General features: G+C 36.4%; 2 protein-coding genes across 2 annotated transcripts in view; both read left to right on the top strand.

Annotated features, from left to right (window-relative positions):
* The window catches only part of LOC142226578 (uncharacterized), a 33,694-nt gene extending 31,634 nt beyond the window's left edge, over positions 1 to 2,060 (top strand). The window contains exon 7 of the mRNA XM_075296664.1: positions 1,922 to 2,060. The gene's annotated coding sequence lies outside the window, so the exon portion shown is untranslated. The remainder of the gene's footprint in view (positions 1 to 1,921) is intronic.
* Positions 1 to 19,414, top strand: part of LOC142225120 (CD109 antigen-like) — a 38,015-nt gene that overhangs the window by 8,513 nt on the left and 10,088 nt on the right. The window contains exons 2-4 of the mRNA XM_075294894.1: positions 1,922 to 3,370; positions 10,040 to 10,304; positions 10,508 to 10,775. Of these exons, the coding sequence (XP_075151009.1) occupies positions 1,922 to 3,370; positions 10,040 to 10,304; positions 10,508 to 10,775 (1,982 nt within the window). The remainder of the gene's footprint in view (positions 1 to 1,921; positions 3,371 to 10,039; positions 10,305 to 10,507; positions 10,776 to 19,414) is intronic.

Here is a 19,414-nt window from a genome sequence, read left to right as displayed (position 1 = left end):
TTGCCAAAATTTTATTACTATGGAAAATTTTTCAAAATGTTATTTTTATAGAAAATTCTGTCAAAATTTTATTTCCATAGAAAATGTTGTCAAAAATTTTATTTCTATAGAAAATTTTTTCAAAATTTTATTTCTATAAAAAATTTTGTCAAAATTTTATTTCTACCGTGTTGCAATGGTTAGCATGCCCGCCTTGCATACACAAGGTCGTGGGTTCGATTCCTGCTTCGACCGAACACCAAAAAGTTTTTCAGTGGTGGATTATCCCACCTCATTAATGCTGGTGACATTTCTGAGGGTTTCAAAGCTTCTCTAAGTGGTTTCACTGTAATGTGGAACGCCGTTCGGACTCGGCTATAAAAAAGGAGGTCCCTTGTAATTGAGCTTAACGTGGAATCGGGCAGCACTCAGTGATAAGAGAGAAGTTCACAAATGTGGTATCACAATGGACTGAATAGTCTAAGTGAGCCTGATACATCGGACTGTCACCTAACCTAACCTAACCTATAGAAAAAATGTTGTAAAAATTTTATTTCTATAGAAAATTTTGTCAAAATTTTATTTCTGTAGAAAATTTTGTCAAAATTTTATTACTATGGAAATTTTTTCAAAATGTTATTTCTATAGAAAATTTTGTCAAAAATTGTTATTTCTATGGAAAATGTTGTCAAAATTTTATTCCTATAGAAAATTTTGTCTAAATTTTATTACTATGGAAATTTCTTCAAAATGTTATTTCCATAGAAAATTTTGCCAAAATGTTATTTCTATAGAAAATGTTGTCAAAATTTTTATTTCTATAGAAAATTTTGTCAAAATTGTATTTCTATAGAAAATGTTGTCAAAAATTTATTTATATAGAAAATGTTGTCAAAATATTATTCCTATAGAAAATTTTGTCAAAATTTTATTACTATGGAAATTTTTTCAAAATGTTTTTTCCATAGAAAATTTTGTCAAAATTTTATTTCTATAGAAAATGTTGTCAAAAATTTTATTTCTATAGAAAATTTTGTCAAAATTTTATTTCTATAGAAAACTTTGTCTAAATTTTATTGCTATGGACATTTTTTCAAAATGTTTTTTCCATAGAAAATTTTGTCAAAATTTTATTACTATGGAAATTTTTTCAGAATGTTATTTCTATAGAAAATTTTGTCAAAATTTTATTTCTTTAGAAAATTTTGTCAAAAATTTTATTTCTGTAGAAAATGTTGTCAAAAGTTTATTCCTATAGAAAATTTTGTCAAAATTTTATTACTATGGAAATTTTTTCCAAATGTTATTTCCATAGAAAATTTTGTCAAAATGTTGTCAAAAAATTTATTTCTATAGAAAATTTTGTCAAAATTTTATTTCTATAGAAAATATAGTCAAATATTTTATTTCTATAGAAAATTTTGTCCAAATTTTATTTCTATAGAAAATTTTGTCCAAATTTTATTTCTATAGAAAATTAAAATATCTCTTACCCCCATTTTCATGAAGCTCCGTTAGTGCTACGTTAGCTAACGAACTTTTAAACTATGAAATCTACATATCTGTCATCTTGCGTATATATTCCATATGCCAGTTAGAAACTTAACTGCTGAAAATTGTTCAGTTAAAGTTAACCGGAGAAAAGATATTTCCATTTTTCTTTCTGTTAACTGGCAGTTAAAGCCTAACGGAGCTACATGAAAATGGCCGCTAGTTGGAGAGAAATATTTTGCAAAATATACCAAAACATTACGAATTCTATCAAATAGTAAAAAACCTATAAATTGTGGCAACCGTGGTTACATATCATTAAAAAGTTATTTCGTGTACTAAATGAAAACACGCCTATTGTAATCTGGTTAAATGGTTCTTTTTTTAAATTCCCAAATAATTATATTCCTTATACTTTCTTACACTGCCTGTCTTATTTTCAATCTTTCAGATACTACACAATTGTAGCCCCAGGATCAATTCAATCGGACACCGATTATACGGTTACGGTAACTGTACACGATAACACTGAAACAGCAACTATAAAAGTTGGTATTTCTGGACCATCATATAATGAAACGAAAACCATTGATCTCCCACCATATTCGGCGGAAATTGTTCACTTTGAAGTTCCACCACTCGAAGAGGGAACCTATGAATTACAAACTGAAGGTCTTAAAGGATTAATTTTCAAAAGATATTCCAATTTGACCTTTAGTAATGAAGGACCCAAAATATATATACAAACCGATAAGGCTCTCTACAAACCTGGAGAATTTGTAAAATTCCGTATACTTGCTTTAGATGTCCATGGAAAACCAGCCATTATAAAAGAGGCTTTAACTCTGCGTATATACGATAGTGCCCAGAATATCATTAAGGAGGTTAAGGAATTACAATTTACCAAGGGCGTACACAGTGCAAAACTTCAATTATCAGAACAACCAGTTCTAGGAGATTGGACTATTGAAGTATTTCATAAATCAGATAACCAGGAGCCAAAAAGTCACCCTGTAACAAGTAGCAGGCCAGATGGTGTTATGCCTGCTGCAGGAGTAATATATATTCCACTACATGGACCAAAAACAACAAAGAGATTCGAAGTTGCCAAATATGTACTGCCCAAATTCAGTGTCGAAATCGAAGCCGATAAGAAAGTCGCTATTCTTGATAAATCTTTTAAGGTCACTGTACGTTCCAAATATACCTACGGGCAACCTGTTCAGGGAAATACTACCATAACGGCATACTTTAGTGGTCAAAACCATGACACTGCTCCTGCAGCTGAAAAGACCATGGATATCAAAGGCAAAGCTGATGTTGAATTCAATTTGTTAGATGATCTGGGTATGGGTCATTATATGCACCGTATCACTGTGACGGCAACTGTTACAGAAGGTCACACCGGTTTGCAACAGAACACTACTACCTATATTGATGTCGACTCATCTCGTTATACCATTGATATACAAATCAATAACCACACTGTCGAGATAAATCAGCCGTTTGAAATAAAGGCCGTTATCAAAAAACTCAATGGATTGCCGGTTACCAATGCCAAGTCTACAGCTAAACTTATCTTGAGCCAGTATTCCAATGAAAACTCCAGAAATGGTTTAATGTTTGAAGCTGATGTGGATAAAATCGGAGAGGCTGTATTCAAAATAAAATTAAGTTGGCCACAAACATATGATCACATTAAAGTAATGTTCGAAGAAAAAATTGAAACCCATGGATCTCGTCTCACTGTAGTAGATCCAAAACTTCAATCTCAAGTATTCAGACCATCCCCTGGACGCGGCAGATTCGATGGAGGCCTGTATACTCCGGATAGAGGATTTTATCGACCTCCTCAAGCCGAATACGTTGGTCCCTTAAAAATATTCGTAAAAACCGCATTGTAAGTATTGCAATTTATCTCCATTAAAAATGTCCTACAAAGCTAAACAAGTAAGGAACGTCTAAAGTCGTGTGGGGTCGACTATAATATGCCCCATGTTCCGATATTCGGAATCGCAAATCGCAAGAATTTTATTTTTCTTGTAACGAAAAAATAGAGATACTCTCGGGCTACAATATAATTCTAATTTGAACTTCAGATTAAAGAGAACTATACTACCAATTTTAAAGTTTATAAGTTTCAGGGTTAGGAACTTATGAACAAATGAACATTTTGCGATTTGTGATTCCGAATTTCGGAACATGGGGGTATACTTTTCAACACTTTGTAAGCTAATACAATCTTTCAAATCGAACAAGTATATACGGCCGTAAGTTTGGTCAGACCGAAGCTTATGTACCCTCCACAATGGATTGCGTAGAAACTTCTACTGAAGACTGTCGAAACGAATTACTTGGGTTGCCGATGGTAAGGTATCTTAAAACTTCCTAACACCGTCTTCTAAATTGCAAGGTAGTCCATACGTGGTATATATTAAACACAAAAAGGCCGATTAAATACGTACAGTATGTCAAGAAAGTGTTTTGACAATAGGATAAAACTTATGTTTTGTTCCAAAATTAAATATAATTTAATTTTAAAAAATATTTTATTATGTATTTTGCAAAGTATACATATTTTATTTTTCTCATGGGGTGGTGGAGTGACAGATAGTCGAGGGCGAAAACTGTCTCAATTTATTTTAGGCTGTCCGGACCTAATGACAGTAGGTGCAGATAGAGCTACGAGGCCAGCTCCTGGTTCAGGCGCATTTATCGACCTCTTTATTAAATCTGCAGGTGTTGAACTTCGAGGACCGTTGTGTAGGACATTGGACTATGAATCCGACCATAGGGCTATAGAGGTTATAGTTGAAACTCGAGGTGTTCATACGTCTGAGGTTCGAACCATGTTCGACTTTGGACGAATGAAAACTAATCGATTTAAAACTATACTTCAAAATGGACTTGATAGTCACATGCTACCAACGGATAGAAATGTGGATTGTGAAGAGGTCGATAGATGCGTTGAAGGACTAGGCTCTGTGTTTCGACAAGCTATAGAGGCATCTGTGCCTTGTTTTGAGGTTCGAGATAGATCTCTGATTAAATTGCCGGACAGAATAAAAAGGTTTATTAGGGAAAGGAGGAGACTTTGTCGCACAATATACCGATGTTGTGACAGAGGGCGTATTCCACTATTAAGGGCAATAATCCGGAATCTGGATGTTATAATAGAAAATTCCATTTCAAACTGCGAAAGGAATATTCTAATTAATAAATTAGGGAAAATTAAAGTGGACAACAAAATGTATAGGAACATACGGAAAACTGCTGGTTTGGCTCATAGAGCCCCTGTAGGTACATTGGTTGGACCCAATGGTTTGATGATTGGTGACGACCAAGGTAAGGCGGAATTTCTAGCTGATCATGTCCACAATGCACATCGAGCTAATGGACTTATTGACGATTTGTTTCGTTGTGCTGTAGAAAGTGCAACGGAGGGAATTGCCGATAATACACCAGTGACTTCTTTTAGTGCTGAATTTAGAGCTGATGCCTCTCAAATTGAGAATTTAGAATTATGGAATGCGTCAGGCTTTATAAGGCCTACAGCTATAGGTTCAGCGCTTAAAAGAAGACCAGCAAAAATGTCTTGTGGGCTTGATAAAATACCTGACAAATTTTCTATAGAAATCAAATTTTGACAAATTTTTCTATAGAAATAAAATTTTGGTAGATTATTTTTGGCTCGAGTGGCAACCAGGGCTGTGGAGTCGAGCCAATTTTGCTCGACTCCGGGTAATATAACTAAATCTCATTTTAATATCACTAATTTGTAGTTCTATTGTGGGGGTACCGTAAGTGGATCGATATAAAGTATCGTATTTATTTATGTGTGCAAAAAAAGGTCTTAATTTCACATTAGATGCCAATTAAACTCTATATTTCAAATTTAGGGCAATGTTAAATAAGTAAAATAATGTTATAAATACCCATCATAATATGAGAAGATACCAACAGTATATGTATTTGTGGACCAAAATTATTGATACTATCTCAAATCCTTTAAATTTGTTGCGAGCTATATAAAGGTTTATATTCCCATATGTATGAATTTGAATCTGAATCGATTTAGACAAAATTGTATATACTTCTACAAAATCTATGTACTTTAAATTTAAATATAACGTTATGGGACGTAACACAATTTTAACAAAAAATAAAAATGCAAGGAAAGTCTAAAGTTGGGCGGGCCGATTATAATATACTCTGCACAACTTTGTATTTAGATCTACATTTTGATAAAATCTCAAATCAGACTTCTCCAAAATCTCGGGCAATATTTGGGAAATATTTATAATCGTTTAGACAATTTCGCAAAAATGCATTTATGATTCATTCATTGAAAAATTTGAAAATTTGAGTGATTTCTACAAGTTTTCGACTTAGCAGTGAGCATATAATTTTGGAAAAATTTTTGTCTAGTAAATAAAATTTTGCAAAATTTTCTACAGAAACAAAATTTTGACTAAATTTTCTATAGAAATAAATTTTTTTTTATAGAAATCAAATTTTGACCAAATATATAGAAATAAAATTTTGAATAAAATTTTTATAGAAATAAAATTTGGCAAAAATTTTTATAGAAATAAAAGTTTGAAAAAGTTATCAATAGAAATACAATTTAAAAAAAAAATGTGTAGCAAACAAAATTTTCTATAGAAATAAAATTTTGCAAAATAACATATTCTATAGAAACAAAATTTTGACTAAATTTTCTATAGTAATAAAATTTTGACTAAATTTTATATGGAAAAATATTTCTATAGTAATAAAATTTCGAATACAATTTTTATAGCAATGAGCATCAGTAAGAAAAAATTTTTGAGAAAATTTGTTATAGAAATAAAATTTGACAATTTTTTCTTATAGAAATAAAATTTTGAAAAAATTATCAATAAAAATACAATTTTGGAAAAATTTTTGTGTAGTAAATAAAATTCTGCAAAATATTCTACAGAAACAAACTTTTACTAAATTTTCTATAGAAAATAAATTTTGACAAAATTTTCTAATAAAAAAATTTATTGGCAAAATTTTCTATAGAAATAAAATGTTGTCCAAATTTTCTAATAAAAAATCTATTACTATAAAATTTTGGCAAAATTTTCTATAGAAATAAAATCTTGACTTGAAATAAAATTTAAAAAAAAAATTGTGTAACAAACAAACTTTTGCAAAATTTTCTATAGAAAAAAATATTTCTATAGTAATAAAATTTTGAATAAATTTTTTATAGAAATAAAATTTTGAATAAATTTTTTATAAAAATAAAATTTTGAAAAAACTTGCTATTGAAATAAAATTTTGACAAAACTTTTTATAGAAATAACATTTTGACAAAATTTTCTATAAAAAACAACTTTGAAAAAATTTTCTGTCAATATTCCACATATGTATATGGCCTTAAAATAAAATTTAAAAAAAAAAATAATTTCGGGTATTAAAATGGATCGATCCAGCCCAACTGCTAGTCTAACATTCTAGGAAATATCAAAAGATAGCCGTAATTGGAAGTTGATTTTCATTTACAATCATGCTGTACATTGATCGAATGAATATCGCAATGGAAACTAATTTGCGTAAAAACTTGCTTAGTTACAAAAATGTGAAGTGTTTTAAAAAAATTGGTTTAGCCGGAGTCGGAGTCGAGCAAAATTATTACGACTCCGACTCCAGCAAAATCTTCAGACTCCGATTCCAAGACTCCCACTCCGGCTCCACAGCCCTGGTGGCGACCATGATTATGAACCGATATGGACCAAATTTTGTGTGATTGGGGAGCGGCTATATATAACTATAGACCGATATAGACCAATTTTGGCATGGTTATTAGAGGCCATATACTAACACCACGTTGCAAATTTCAACCGGATCGGATGAATTTTGCTTCTCCAAGAGGTTCCGGAGGTCAAATATGGCGATCGATTTATATTGGGGCTATATATAATTATGGACCGATATGGACCAATTCTTGCGTGTTTTTTTTAGAGACCACATACTAACACCACGTTCCAAATTTCAACCGGATCGGATGAATTATGCTCCTCCAAGAGGCTCCGGAGGACAAATCTGGGGATCGGTTTATATGCGGGATATATATAATTATGGACCGATATGGGCCATTGCTTGCATGGTTGTTAGAGACCATATACTTACACCACGTACCAAATTTCAACTGGATCGGATGAATTTTGCTTCTCTTAGAGGATCCGCAAACCAAATCTGGGGATCGGTTTATATGGGGGCTATATATAAATATAGACCGATATGGACCAATTTTTGCATGGTTGTTAGAGACCATATACTTACACCATGTACCAAATTTCAACCGGATCGGATGAATTTTGCTCCTCTAAGAGGCTCCGGAGGTCAAATCCGGGGATCGGTTTATATGGGGGCTATATATAATTATGGACCGATATGGGTCATTGCTTGCATGGTTGTTGGAGACCATATACTAATACCATATACCAAATTTCAGCCAGATCGGATGAAATATGCTACTCTTATAGGCTCCACAAGCCAAATCTGCGGGTCCGTTTATATGGGGCTATACGTAAAAGTGGACCGATGTGGCCCATTTGCAATACCATCCGACCTAAATCAATAACAACTATTTGTGCCAAGTTTGAAGTCGATAGCATGTTTCGTTCGGAAATTAGCGTGATTTCAACAGACGGACGGACGAACATGCTTAGATCGACTCAGAATTTCACCACAACCCAGAATATATATACTTTATGGGGTCTTAGAACAATATTTCGATGTGTTACAAACGGAATGACAAAGTTAATATACCCCCCATCCTATGGTGGAGGGTGTAAAAATGTTAAAATTTATGTTTACATCGGCTAACATGGCCCTTTTAGGTCGTATATGTCGTCGTCTCAGGACAACGCCGACGACGGAAAGAAATGAATATCCGGCTCCGATAATAATGGATCAGTTTATATGGGGGCTACCTTATATAAAGGGTGATTTGTTAAGAGCTTGATAACTTTTTTAAAAAAAAAAAACGCATAAAATTTGCAAAATCTCATCGGTTCTTTATTTGAAACGTTAGATTGGTCCATGACATTTACTTTTTGAAGATAATTTCATTTAAATGTTGACCGCGGCTGCGTCTTAGGTGGTCCATTCGGAAAGTCCAATTTTGGGCAACTTTTTCGAGCATTTCGGCCGGAATAGCCCGAATTTCTTCGGAAATGTTGTCTTCCAAAGCTGGAATAGTTGCTGGCTTATTTCTGTAGACTTTAGGCTTGACGTAGCCCCACAAAAAATAGTCTAAAGGCGTCAAATCGCATGATCTTGGTGGCCAACTTACCGGTCCATTTCTTGAGATGAATTGTTCTCCGAAGATTTCCCTCAAAATGGCCATAGAATCGCGAGCTGTGTGGCATGTAGCGCCATCTTGTTGAAACCACATGTCAACCAAGTTCAGTTCTTCCATTTTTGGCAACAAAAAGTTTGTTAGCATCGAACGATAGCGATCGCCATTCACCGTAACGTTGCGTCCAACAGCATCTTTGAAAAAATACGGTCCAATGATTCCACCAGCGTACAAACCACACCAAACAGTGCATTTTTCGGGATGCATGGGCAGTTCTTGAACGGATTCTGGTTGCTCTTCACTCCAAATGCGGCAATTTTGCTTATTTACGTAGCCATTCAACCAGAAATGAGCCTCATCGCTGAACAAAATTTGTCGATAAAAAAGCGGATTTTCTGCCAACTTTTCTAGGGCCCATTCACTGAAAATTCGACGTTGTGGCAGATCGTAAGTCTATTCATGATGAAATGTCAAAGCATACTGAGCATCTTTCTCTTTGACACCATGTCTGAAATCCCACGTGATCTGTCAAATACTAATGCATGAAAATCCTAACCTCAAAAGAATCACCCTTTATAATTATAGACTAATTTACGGAACATACTAACATCGCGTACCACATAAAAAATTTAGAAAAGAAAATTTCAGTAAAATTTAGAAAAGAAAATTTCAGTAAAATTGAGCCAACGACATTTTTCACTGATATAACGAAATATTTTCGTTATGACAAAGACAATTTTCGCTAATGAAAATGAAACGTTTCGGTTTTTATCCCATTTTTTATATTTCTTATAAAGCCGGCTATTTTTGTCGGCAGCGACTGACATTTTGCCTCCGGCGGTGGCTTGACTGCTAAGCCGATATAAATGTGTCAAGTCGGCGCCGGACAAGTATCCATTATGAAAGTAATTTGAAGTTATCCGAATGGTAATGAGATTAATTTTACAACAAATCTTACAATAAAATTTACATTTCATTAAAATTTTCTGTTCTAAATTTTTGCAAAATTATTATAGCAGTTTGACATTGCTTAATTGCTTGTGGGTGGAAGGCAAAAATAATTAAAAAATTATTAATAAATTTTTCTGACTAATTGGCGACTAAATTGGAGCCGAGATGAGACGACATATTCAACAGCGGCGTTGATTGGCAAAAAATGCACGGGGCATCATTCTCTGTTTCCAACTATCAGTATTTTTTTGTAACTTCTTTCTTCTTCATATTACTTTTTAGCTCCAAATTTGACGAGGATATCATTGTCGAAGTGAAATCCGACGATCCTATTCCATACTTTTTCTACACAATTATGGCTCGTGGCAAAATCGTTAAGCATGAATATATAAAAGTGGGAGGAAATAAAAAATCGTATACACTAAATATCCATCCATCATACGAAATGGCTCCAAAGTCAGAGATATTTGCTTATCTAATTGATGACGGTGACATGAAGTCGGCAACTGAGACCCTAAATATTCTCCTAGATGAATTCAAAAATAAGGTAGTATTTCCCACATTAACAAATCGAAATCCATTTTAATTTAATTGGCTAGATTTTATCTAGCTAATTTCATATTTTAATTAATCTAAGCTTAATCTAATCAAGTTTTATTTAGTTTATTTTGATTTATATAATATTATTTTAATTTTTTAACTTTTTTAATTTAATTTAATTTAACTTAATTTAACAAAACGAAATTCCAGATTGAAATTACCGCACCTGAAGTTGCCAAAGCTAGTGAGCTGGTTTCTGTGAATATTAAAACTGATCCCGAGTCATTTGTGGGCTTATTGGCTGTCGATCAAAGCGTTTTATTACTAAAATCTGGCAATGATTTCGAGGCCTCCAATATATTGAGCAATATAGGAAGGCTCCATGTAACATCACCGCCCGACAATGGACGCCACACTTCATATCCTGGCAAAAATTCAGGATTTGTAACAATAACAAATGCCTGTTATCCACGACGTGGTATGTATCAAATAACGAAGTATTTATAACATATTGTTTTCTATAGATTGCACTATAGGTAATTTGATCTATTTTTTTGTGACAAAAAGTCAAGAAAATAATTCTTTCCTCCCAAACGAAATTTTAGACAAACAAAGATCATTTTGCTTTTTTCCGATATTTTTCGCATTCTTGACTATTTGTATATTTTTGGGGAAAAAATCAACAAGTGTGCACTAAAACTGTCAGACTCTGACAACAACTTATCTGTTTTATTAATCTCACAACAACTCAAATAACGGTAAAAAAAATCCGCATGCTTTTGACTCATTTTCCAGTGTTACCAGAGTAGAAAAATTAAAACTTGCAAAAGTGGATACATTGACTTTTTCATTATTTTGCATTATTCTTCAAACTGATGTTGTTGTATTGAAATAATTTGTTTCGAGCTTAGGTTAGGTTAGGTTAAAGTGGCAGCCCGATTAAGATTCAGGCTCACTTAGACTATTCAGTCCATTGTGATACCACATTAACTAAAAGTACCTATTACATATGGGCACTTCTAGTTTTAACCGTTGAACCCTCTCAATTACTCTCTTCTGTTGAACCAACCAGATTGTTCCAAAAACATTAGCAGACTGCTTAAGTTAACGTTTTCCAGGTCCGCTAGTAATCTGAAGCTATATGCCCCTAAAATTTGCTTACGCCTTACACAAAATGCAGGACACTCACACAAGAGGTGTTTTATTGATTCCTTTTCCTCCGCACCATGACAGCTCATACAATAGTCATTATACTTCGCACCAATAGTTTTTGCAAAATCGCCTATCAGGCAGCGACCCGTTATAGCAGATATCAGGAGTGATATCTGGCGTCTCGAAAACACTAGCATATCTAGTGTGCGGTTTAAGTTTAAATGGGGCCATATTTGCTTGGTGTCGTTACAACCCTTACAATTCTCCCATCGAACATTTGCCATCATGACAGCCTTCTGACGCAGTAAGAGCTTGCAGGTAGCCAGAGGCACACCAACAGATTCTAGTTCCCATGGAATATGTAAGGTGGTTCCTAGCCTTGCTAGCTCATCTGCTTCGCAGTTCCCCGGTATGTTCCTGTGGCCAGGCACCCATATTAGGTGAATATTGTGCTGCTCAGCCATCTCATTGAGAGATTTGCGGCAGTCGATGGCCGTTTTCGAGGAACACAGAGTCCAAGGATTTTATTGCAGGTTGACTGTCTGAGTATATATTAATGCCAATATTGCTTGGAGCATTACTTCTCAGCCAATTCACCACTTCTCTTATTGCTAATATTTCAGCCTGAAAAACACTACAGTGATCAGGTAATCTTTTCGCTATTCGAAGTTCCAGATCTTTAGAATATACTCCGAAACCCACTTTGCCATCCAATTTGGAGCCATATATATCTTTTATTCCCCGGGGTCCGTGTACACCACGCCTCACTGTTGGGAATTAGAGTCTCAAACTTTTTGTCGAAAAGTGGACTCGCCAAAGTGTAATCCACTACGTTAGGCACATCTGGCATTATTTTGAGGACCGAACTGTGACCGTAACTTTTTTCCGACCACAGCGATAGCTCGCGCAACCGCACAGCCGTTGTTGCTGCTGACTGTTTGGCCAAAATGTCTAAAGGCAATAGATGCAGTATGACATTAAGGGAGTTTGTTCCTGTCTTGCTGAATGCACCTGAGATAAACAAGCACGCCATACGCTGAACTTTGTCTAAACTTGTCGGCTGGTGAAGTGCCGGCCACCAGACTACAACACCATATAGCATTATAGGTCTAACCACTGCCGTGTATAGCCAATGTACAACTTTTGGTTTTAGTCCCCAATTTTTTCCTATTGCCTTTTTGCACGAGTATAAAGCTACCGTTGCTTTCCTCGCCCTTTCTTCAATATTAAGCTTAAAGTTCAGCTTCCTGTCCAAAATAACGCCAAGGTATTTTGCACACTCCCTAAAGGGAATTTCAATACCCCCTAAGGAAATGGGCCTAACCGTGGGAGTTTTGCGATCTTTGCAGTACATGACTATTTCTGTCTTTGCAGGATTTACCCCAAGACCATTATCTTTCGCCCATTTCTCAGTCATCCGGAGGGCTCTCTGTATAATATCTCTAACTGTTGATGGGAATTTTCCCCTGACTGCTAGCGCCACATCATCTGCGTATGCCACCACTTGTATCCTTTCTTTTTCTAGGGAAACCAGAAGGTCGTTTATAGCAACATTCCAAAGAAGAGGTGATAGAACTCCTCCTTGAGTAGTGCCTCTGTTCACATACCTTTGTATGTTTGCTTGTCCTAGTGTGGCTGAAATGCGTCTCTTCCTTAGAAGTTCGTCTAACAGCCTAAGTATACCTGGATCAACATTCAGAGTTGTCAGTCCATTTAATATCGAGCTCGGATGGACGTTATTGAACGCCCCTTCGATGTCTAGAAATGCCACGATTGTGTATTCTTTGACAGATAGTGAGCTTTCAATAAAGCTGACTAGTTCATGTAATGCGGTCTCAGTATACCTGCCTTTCGAGTATGCATGTTGTCGTTTCGAGAGCAAACTTGAATCGACGCTAGTTCTAAGATAAATATCTATCACCCTCTCCAGAGTCTTAAGTAGGAATGATGATAAGCTGATTGGTCGGAAATCCTTCGCATTCGAGTGAGAGGTTTTTCCCGCTTTAGGTATGAAAACGACTTTTGATTCTCTCCACTTTCGTGGAATATATGATAAGTTGATACATCCTATATATATCGCCGACAACCAGGGGATAATTCTGTCAGCCACCGCTTTTAACTCCGCCGGAGTAATTCCATCAGGTCCGGGGGATTTGAATGATCCAAAGCTATTTAACGCCCATTTTATTCTAGATGCTGATACAATTTCCTCGATAGGAAACGACCGCTGAGCCACTGTGGCACCGCCAGTGCATGGTTCAACCGTCTGATTTCCGGCAAAATGTGTGTCCAATAGTACCTCCAGCGTCTCCTCACTGGACGTTGTCCAATTGCCCTCCGATGTTTTAATGAAACCTGGAGCGGAGCTCGTGGATGCTAGCACCTTCCGTAGTCTGGAAGCCTCGGACGTATTCTCAATGTTGCTGCAGTAATCATTCCAAGAGTTATGCTGAGCCTTTCTCAGTTCTCGCTTGTATCCTCTCAGATTCTTCTTGTAAGCGTCCCAATCCACAGGAGCTCTGGTGGACTTTGCTTTGTTAAAGAGCTTCCTGCACGATTTCCTCATATTACCTAACTCCGTAGACCACCATGGTGGTCGATTTTTCCCCCTTGGCTTCCCTTTAGGGCATGCAGCTTTCAGTGAAATGTTGAAGGCCTTAGTAATCCTCTCCACTGCGTGTTCGATAACTTGCACAGTGCTCATACTTGTCTCTGGTATTTTCGGTATCATCATATTGAACGATTCCCTATACCTATTCCAGTCAGCTTTCCTAACATTTGGCGGAAATATGGTCTTGGTGGTATGAACATCAAATTTGAAACTGATGTAGCGATGATCTGAGAAGCTGTGTTCACTTAAAACATGCCACTCAGATATCATTTCATTCAGTTCTTGCGAGGCCAAGGTGATGTCCAAAACCTCTTGCCTGTTTTTAGTGACAAAGGTTGGGACATCTCCCTTGTTGCAAACTACCAGATTAGTACGCAAAATAAACTCTATTAGCGACTCTCCCCTTGCATTAGTATCACTACTTCCCCATATACTATGATGCGCATTCGCATCGCATCCCATAATGAGTTTCGTCTTTGCTTTCAGTGACTCCTCAACTAAGGTCTTAACGGCACATGGAGGCATCTCCCTGTCATGTCCCATATAGACCGAAGATACCCAATATTTGCATTTGGCTATTTCTAAATTGGCAACGACAGTGTCTGCATTGCACATTGAAGGAAGCAGAAACAAGTTAAGCTCGTTTTTAGCAATTATACAGGCTCGAATTACATCATTACCAGTATACTGCAATAGTTTGAACCCCGGAGTACTTAATTCACATATTTTGTTTCTATAAACATATGGTTCTTGAATAAGAACTATGTCTATGTCCCCTTTCATCAGGAGAACTTTTAAGGCAGCACATGCAGCCTTACAATGATGAAGATTTATCTGGAGGATCCGTAGGACCATCGAGATTTTCAACAACCGTCACATCAGCCGCTTCAATCGAGTCATCAAGAATGTCCTCTTCAGAGATATCGGTGACTCTCGCAATAACCATAGGTTGAACTTTGGTGAGTTCTGAGGCAGTAGAAGCCTCCTCAGCTGTTGGAAGATCTGGATTGCATTGTTTCAGTCTATTTAAAATAGATTCAGGGTCAGGAGGGTTTGCAGGTATCCACGCATGTGCTCTTGGTCTAGCCGGTATGTCTTTCTTCTCGACTAACTCTAGAGCAGCTCCTTCCCAAACTTCACCAATTAGTATCGGAGCAGCTTTAAAACATTATATAGACCTCTGGTCCTCAAATGCGACTAGCTTAAATCGTCCTTGATACCAACCAGCCTCTTGGTGTCGAGGATCTGGGCCGGGAAACTTTTCCAGCACCTGTGAGTAGACGCCAGACAAAGCATTCTCAATTTCCCCCCATTTTTGCTTTGGAACCATACCGTCCAATGCTCCTTTATTTATGATAGCCATCACAAGGCTGTCTTTAGCAACTGAGGCAAACGATCGTTGATCCCTTTTGGAGGATGGCAGCTCATCCGGTGATCGTTCCCTTTTTCCAGCCTCAAGAATTCCTTGAGCCCATTTTAAGGAATCGCTTTGTTTAGCCGACAACGTGCTTGGGTCGACTGATCCTAATTTCTTTAGGATAAACAAAGCATTTCTGCGTTCCTTGAATCTCTTTCGTGAGGGATTACCTCCTTTTGATGCCGTTACCTTGGAAAAGGTTCGACTTGTCAAATTGTCGCCACCTGTCGACCCGTCTACAGGTCGACTAATTGGGCCTAACTCTTGGACATTGCCCAAATTTATAACTCCAGTCGATACCCGTCCACTGGGCCCTGAAGTTAGCAACCCAGTGGATGTCTTTGAATTTCTCTGCATGGTGGCCTAATATCCCACCACACTTGAAATTCGTAGTAGGTACTTATTACGATGATTTTATCCGCTATTAAAAAACACGTCCGTTCCGTTCGACGGTTGAATAATATTACCTCACCTTCCACAGAGCCCGGTCTTGAATGCAATTGAACACCTATGGGTATATATCAAAACACAGCTGATGAACTTTAACATTTCTGAGAAAAGTAAAGCTGAATTCCTGTAGAAATTTTTGCTATGCGAAATTAACTTTTTTTGGTTTTTATACCCTCCACCATGGGTGGTATATTAACTTTGTCATTCCGTTTGTAACACAACGAAATATTGTTCTAAGACCCCATAAGGTATATATATTCTGGGTCGTGGTGAAATTCTGAGTCGATCTGAGCATGTCCGTCCATCCGCCTATTGAAATCACTCTAACTTCCGAACGAAACAAGCTATCAACTTGAAACATGGCATAAGTAGTTGTTATTGATGTAGGTCATATGGTATTTCCAATGACCCATATCGGACTACTTTTACGTATAGCTCCCATATAAACCAATCCCCAGATTTGGCTTGCAGATCCTCTTGGAGGAGCAAATTTCATCCGACCCAGTTGAAATTTGATACGTGGTGTTAGCATCGACGCCCAGATTTGGCTTGCGGAGCCCCTTGGAGGAGTAAAATTCTTCCGATCCGATTGAAATTTGGTATGTGGTGTAAGTATATGGTCTCTAACAACCATGCAAAAATTGGTTCATATCGGTCCATAATTATATATAGCCCCCACATAAACCGATCCGCAGATTTGACATCCGATACGGTTGAAATTTGGTACGTGGTGTTAGTGTATGGTCTCTAACAACCATTCAAAAATTGGACCAAATCGGTCCATAATTATATGTAGACCCCATATAAACCGATCCCTAGATTTGACCTCCGGAGGCTCTTGAAGGATAAAATTTCATCCGATTCGGTTGAAATTCGGTACATGTGTTTTTATATGGAAGTTCCAAGCACAAATTGGTACAAATCGGTCAAATATGGCCTCTAACATTCGAGCGAAAATTGGTCTAAAGTTTTTCGTTATTATATATAGCCCCCATATAAACCGATCCCCAGATTTGACCTCCGGAACATCTAGAAGGAGAAAATTTCATCCGATCCGGTTGAAATTCGGATCGTGGTGTTTATATATGTCCTCCAAAATCCATGTAGAAATTGGTCCAAATCGGTCCATAATTATATATAGTCCCCATATAAACCGATTCCCAGATTTCACCTCCAGAGCCTCTTGAAGGAGAAAATTTCATCCGATTCGGTTGAAATTTGGTACGTTATGCAAGGATAACAACCATGCCAAAATTACTCCATATTGGTCCATAGTTATTATATATAGCCCCCACATAAAGCAAACCCCGTATTTCACTTCTAACTCTCTAATTACCACGCAACAGTTCATATCGGTGCGTAACTAACAATTTATAGACTCCCTATATATACCGATCAATAACTGAATTATATATGTACCTATTTAATCGGCTTTTTTTTTTTAAATACACACCGTGTGGACTGATTTACAATTTAGAAGTGTTTTAAGATACCTTGTCATCGGCAAGTATTACCACAGCCCAAGTAATTCGATTGTGGATGACCGTCTTTAGTAGAAGTTTCTACGCAATCCATGGTGGAGGGTACATAAGATTCGGCCTGGCCAAACTTACGGCTGTATATATAGTTGTTATTATTTTGTAGCTGGAATCTCAAGCTTTAATAAAAGGCAACGGCGTCAAATTTAGTACAATGCAATCTAATTCATCACCCTTTCATCGAAATGGTTTTAGATTTAGATATAGCTCCCATAAGTATGTATCGCCCGATTTTCCAAAGTTTGGCCGTAATAGCCTTATTATAACAAAATACGATTTATTTTCCAAACTTATTTCAATGATACCCTACAAATACTTATGTTTACTAATTCATGTATGATGTAGTCAGCTCCGCCCGACTTTCTACTTTATTCATTTGTTCTTCAGTATATCTAAAACTACTTTTTATACCCTGCGCTACACTGTGGAACAGGGTATTATAAGTTAGTGCATATGTTTGCAATACCCAGAAGGAGACGAGATAGACACATGGTGTCTTTGGCAAAAATGCTCAGGTGGGCTCCTGAGTCGATATAGCCATGTCCGTCTGTCCGTGAACACATTTTTGTAATCAAAGTCTAGGTCGCAGTTTTAGTCCAATCGACTTCAAATTTGGCACAAGAATGTGTTTTGGCTCAGAATAGAACCCTATTGATTTTGGAAGAAATCGGAATAGAATAGAACCCTACTGATTTTGGAAGAAATTTTTGATATAGCTCCCATATATATATTTCGCCCGATATGGGCTAATACGGTCCCAGAAGCCAGAGTTTTACCCCAATTTGGTTGAAATTTTGCACTAGGAGTACAATTAGTAGTGTAGTCAAGTGTGCCACCGTGGTGCAATGGTTAGCATGCCCGCCTTGCATACACAAGGTCGTGGGTTCGATTCCTGCTTCGACCGAACACCAAAAAAGTTTTTCAGCGGTGGTTTATCCCACCTCAGTAATGCTGGTGACATTTCTGAGAAGTTCAAAGCTTCTCTAAGTGGTTTCAGTGCAATTTGGAACGCCGTTCGGACTCGGCTATAAAAAGGAGGTCCCTTGTCATTGAGCTCAACATGGAATCGGGCAGCACTCAGTGATAAGAGAGAAGTTCACCAATGTGGTATCACAATGGACTGAATAGTCTAAGTGAGCCTGATACATCGGGCTGCCACCTAACCTAACCTAAGTGTGCCAAATTTTATTGAAATCGGTTCAGATTTAGATATGGCTCCCATATATATCGTTCGCCCGATTTACACTCATATGACCACAGTGGCCAATCTTTTACTTCGATTTAATTGAAATTTTGCACAGTGAGTAAAATTAGCATTGTAGCTACACGCTCACAAAAAATCGCTTCTGTAACATATACTCCCAAACATATTTTGCTTCAAGCATATACATTTTTGGGTATTGCCCAAACATTTATATGTTTGATCTATTCCAATATATAATATGTTTGAAAGCATATTGGTCTAAACAATATATGTTTGGGTAGTCTAAGTTCCAAACATTTTGTATTTTTGCATCCAAATTCAATAATGTTGTCTTCTAAAAAACAATATGTTATTATGTGAACATATAATATGTTTGGAAGCATTTTGCACCCAAAAATATTATATGCTTAAAAAAATTCTCCCAAACAATATTGTGCTCAAAATTTTATTTATTTATTTATATATTTACAATCATAATGAATTATGAAAATAAACAGGTAATATAGGTGCTAACAACATAGGTTTTCGACCTGAATGCTCAAAATTTTGTTTCTGCCCAATTGTATATTCCCCGACATCTTTCTCACTTCCACGAGATTTTTTAGTTCTTAGCACCTTTTGCTGTAATACAAACATTCTAGAAGAAATTATTCAATTGTATGATTTTTTTTTATTTTAATTTTACCTTTTGCCGGACGGGGATTCGAACAGCGGACCACACAGTTTGTAAGGATCAAAGAAGTAG

Source organism: Haematobia irritans, chromosome 2 (genome assembly GCF_050003625.1).
Source record: "Haematobia irritans isolate KBUSLIRL chromosome 2, ASM5000362v1, whole genome shotgun sequence".
Classification (NCBI taxonomy): Eukaryota; Metazoa; Arthropoda; class Insecta; order Diptera; family Muscidae; genus Haematobia; species Haematobia irritans.
Note: the sequence above shows the minus strand (reverse complement) of the source record. Positions and strands in the feature narration are given on the sequence as shown.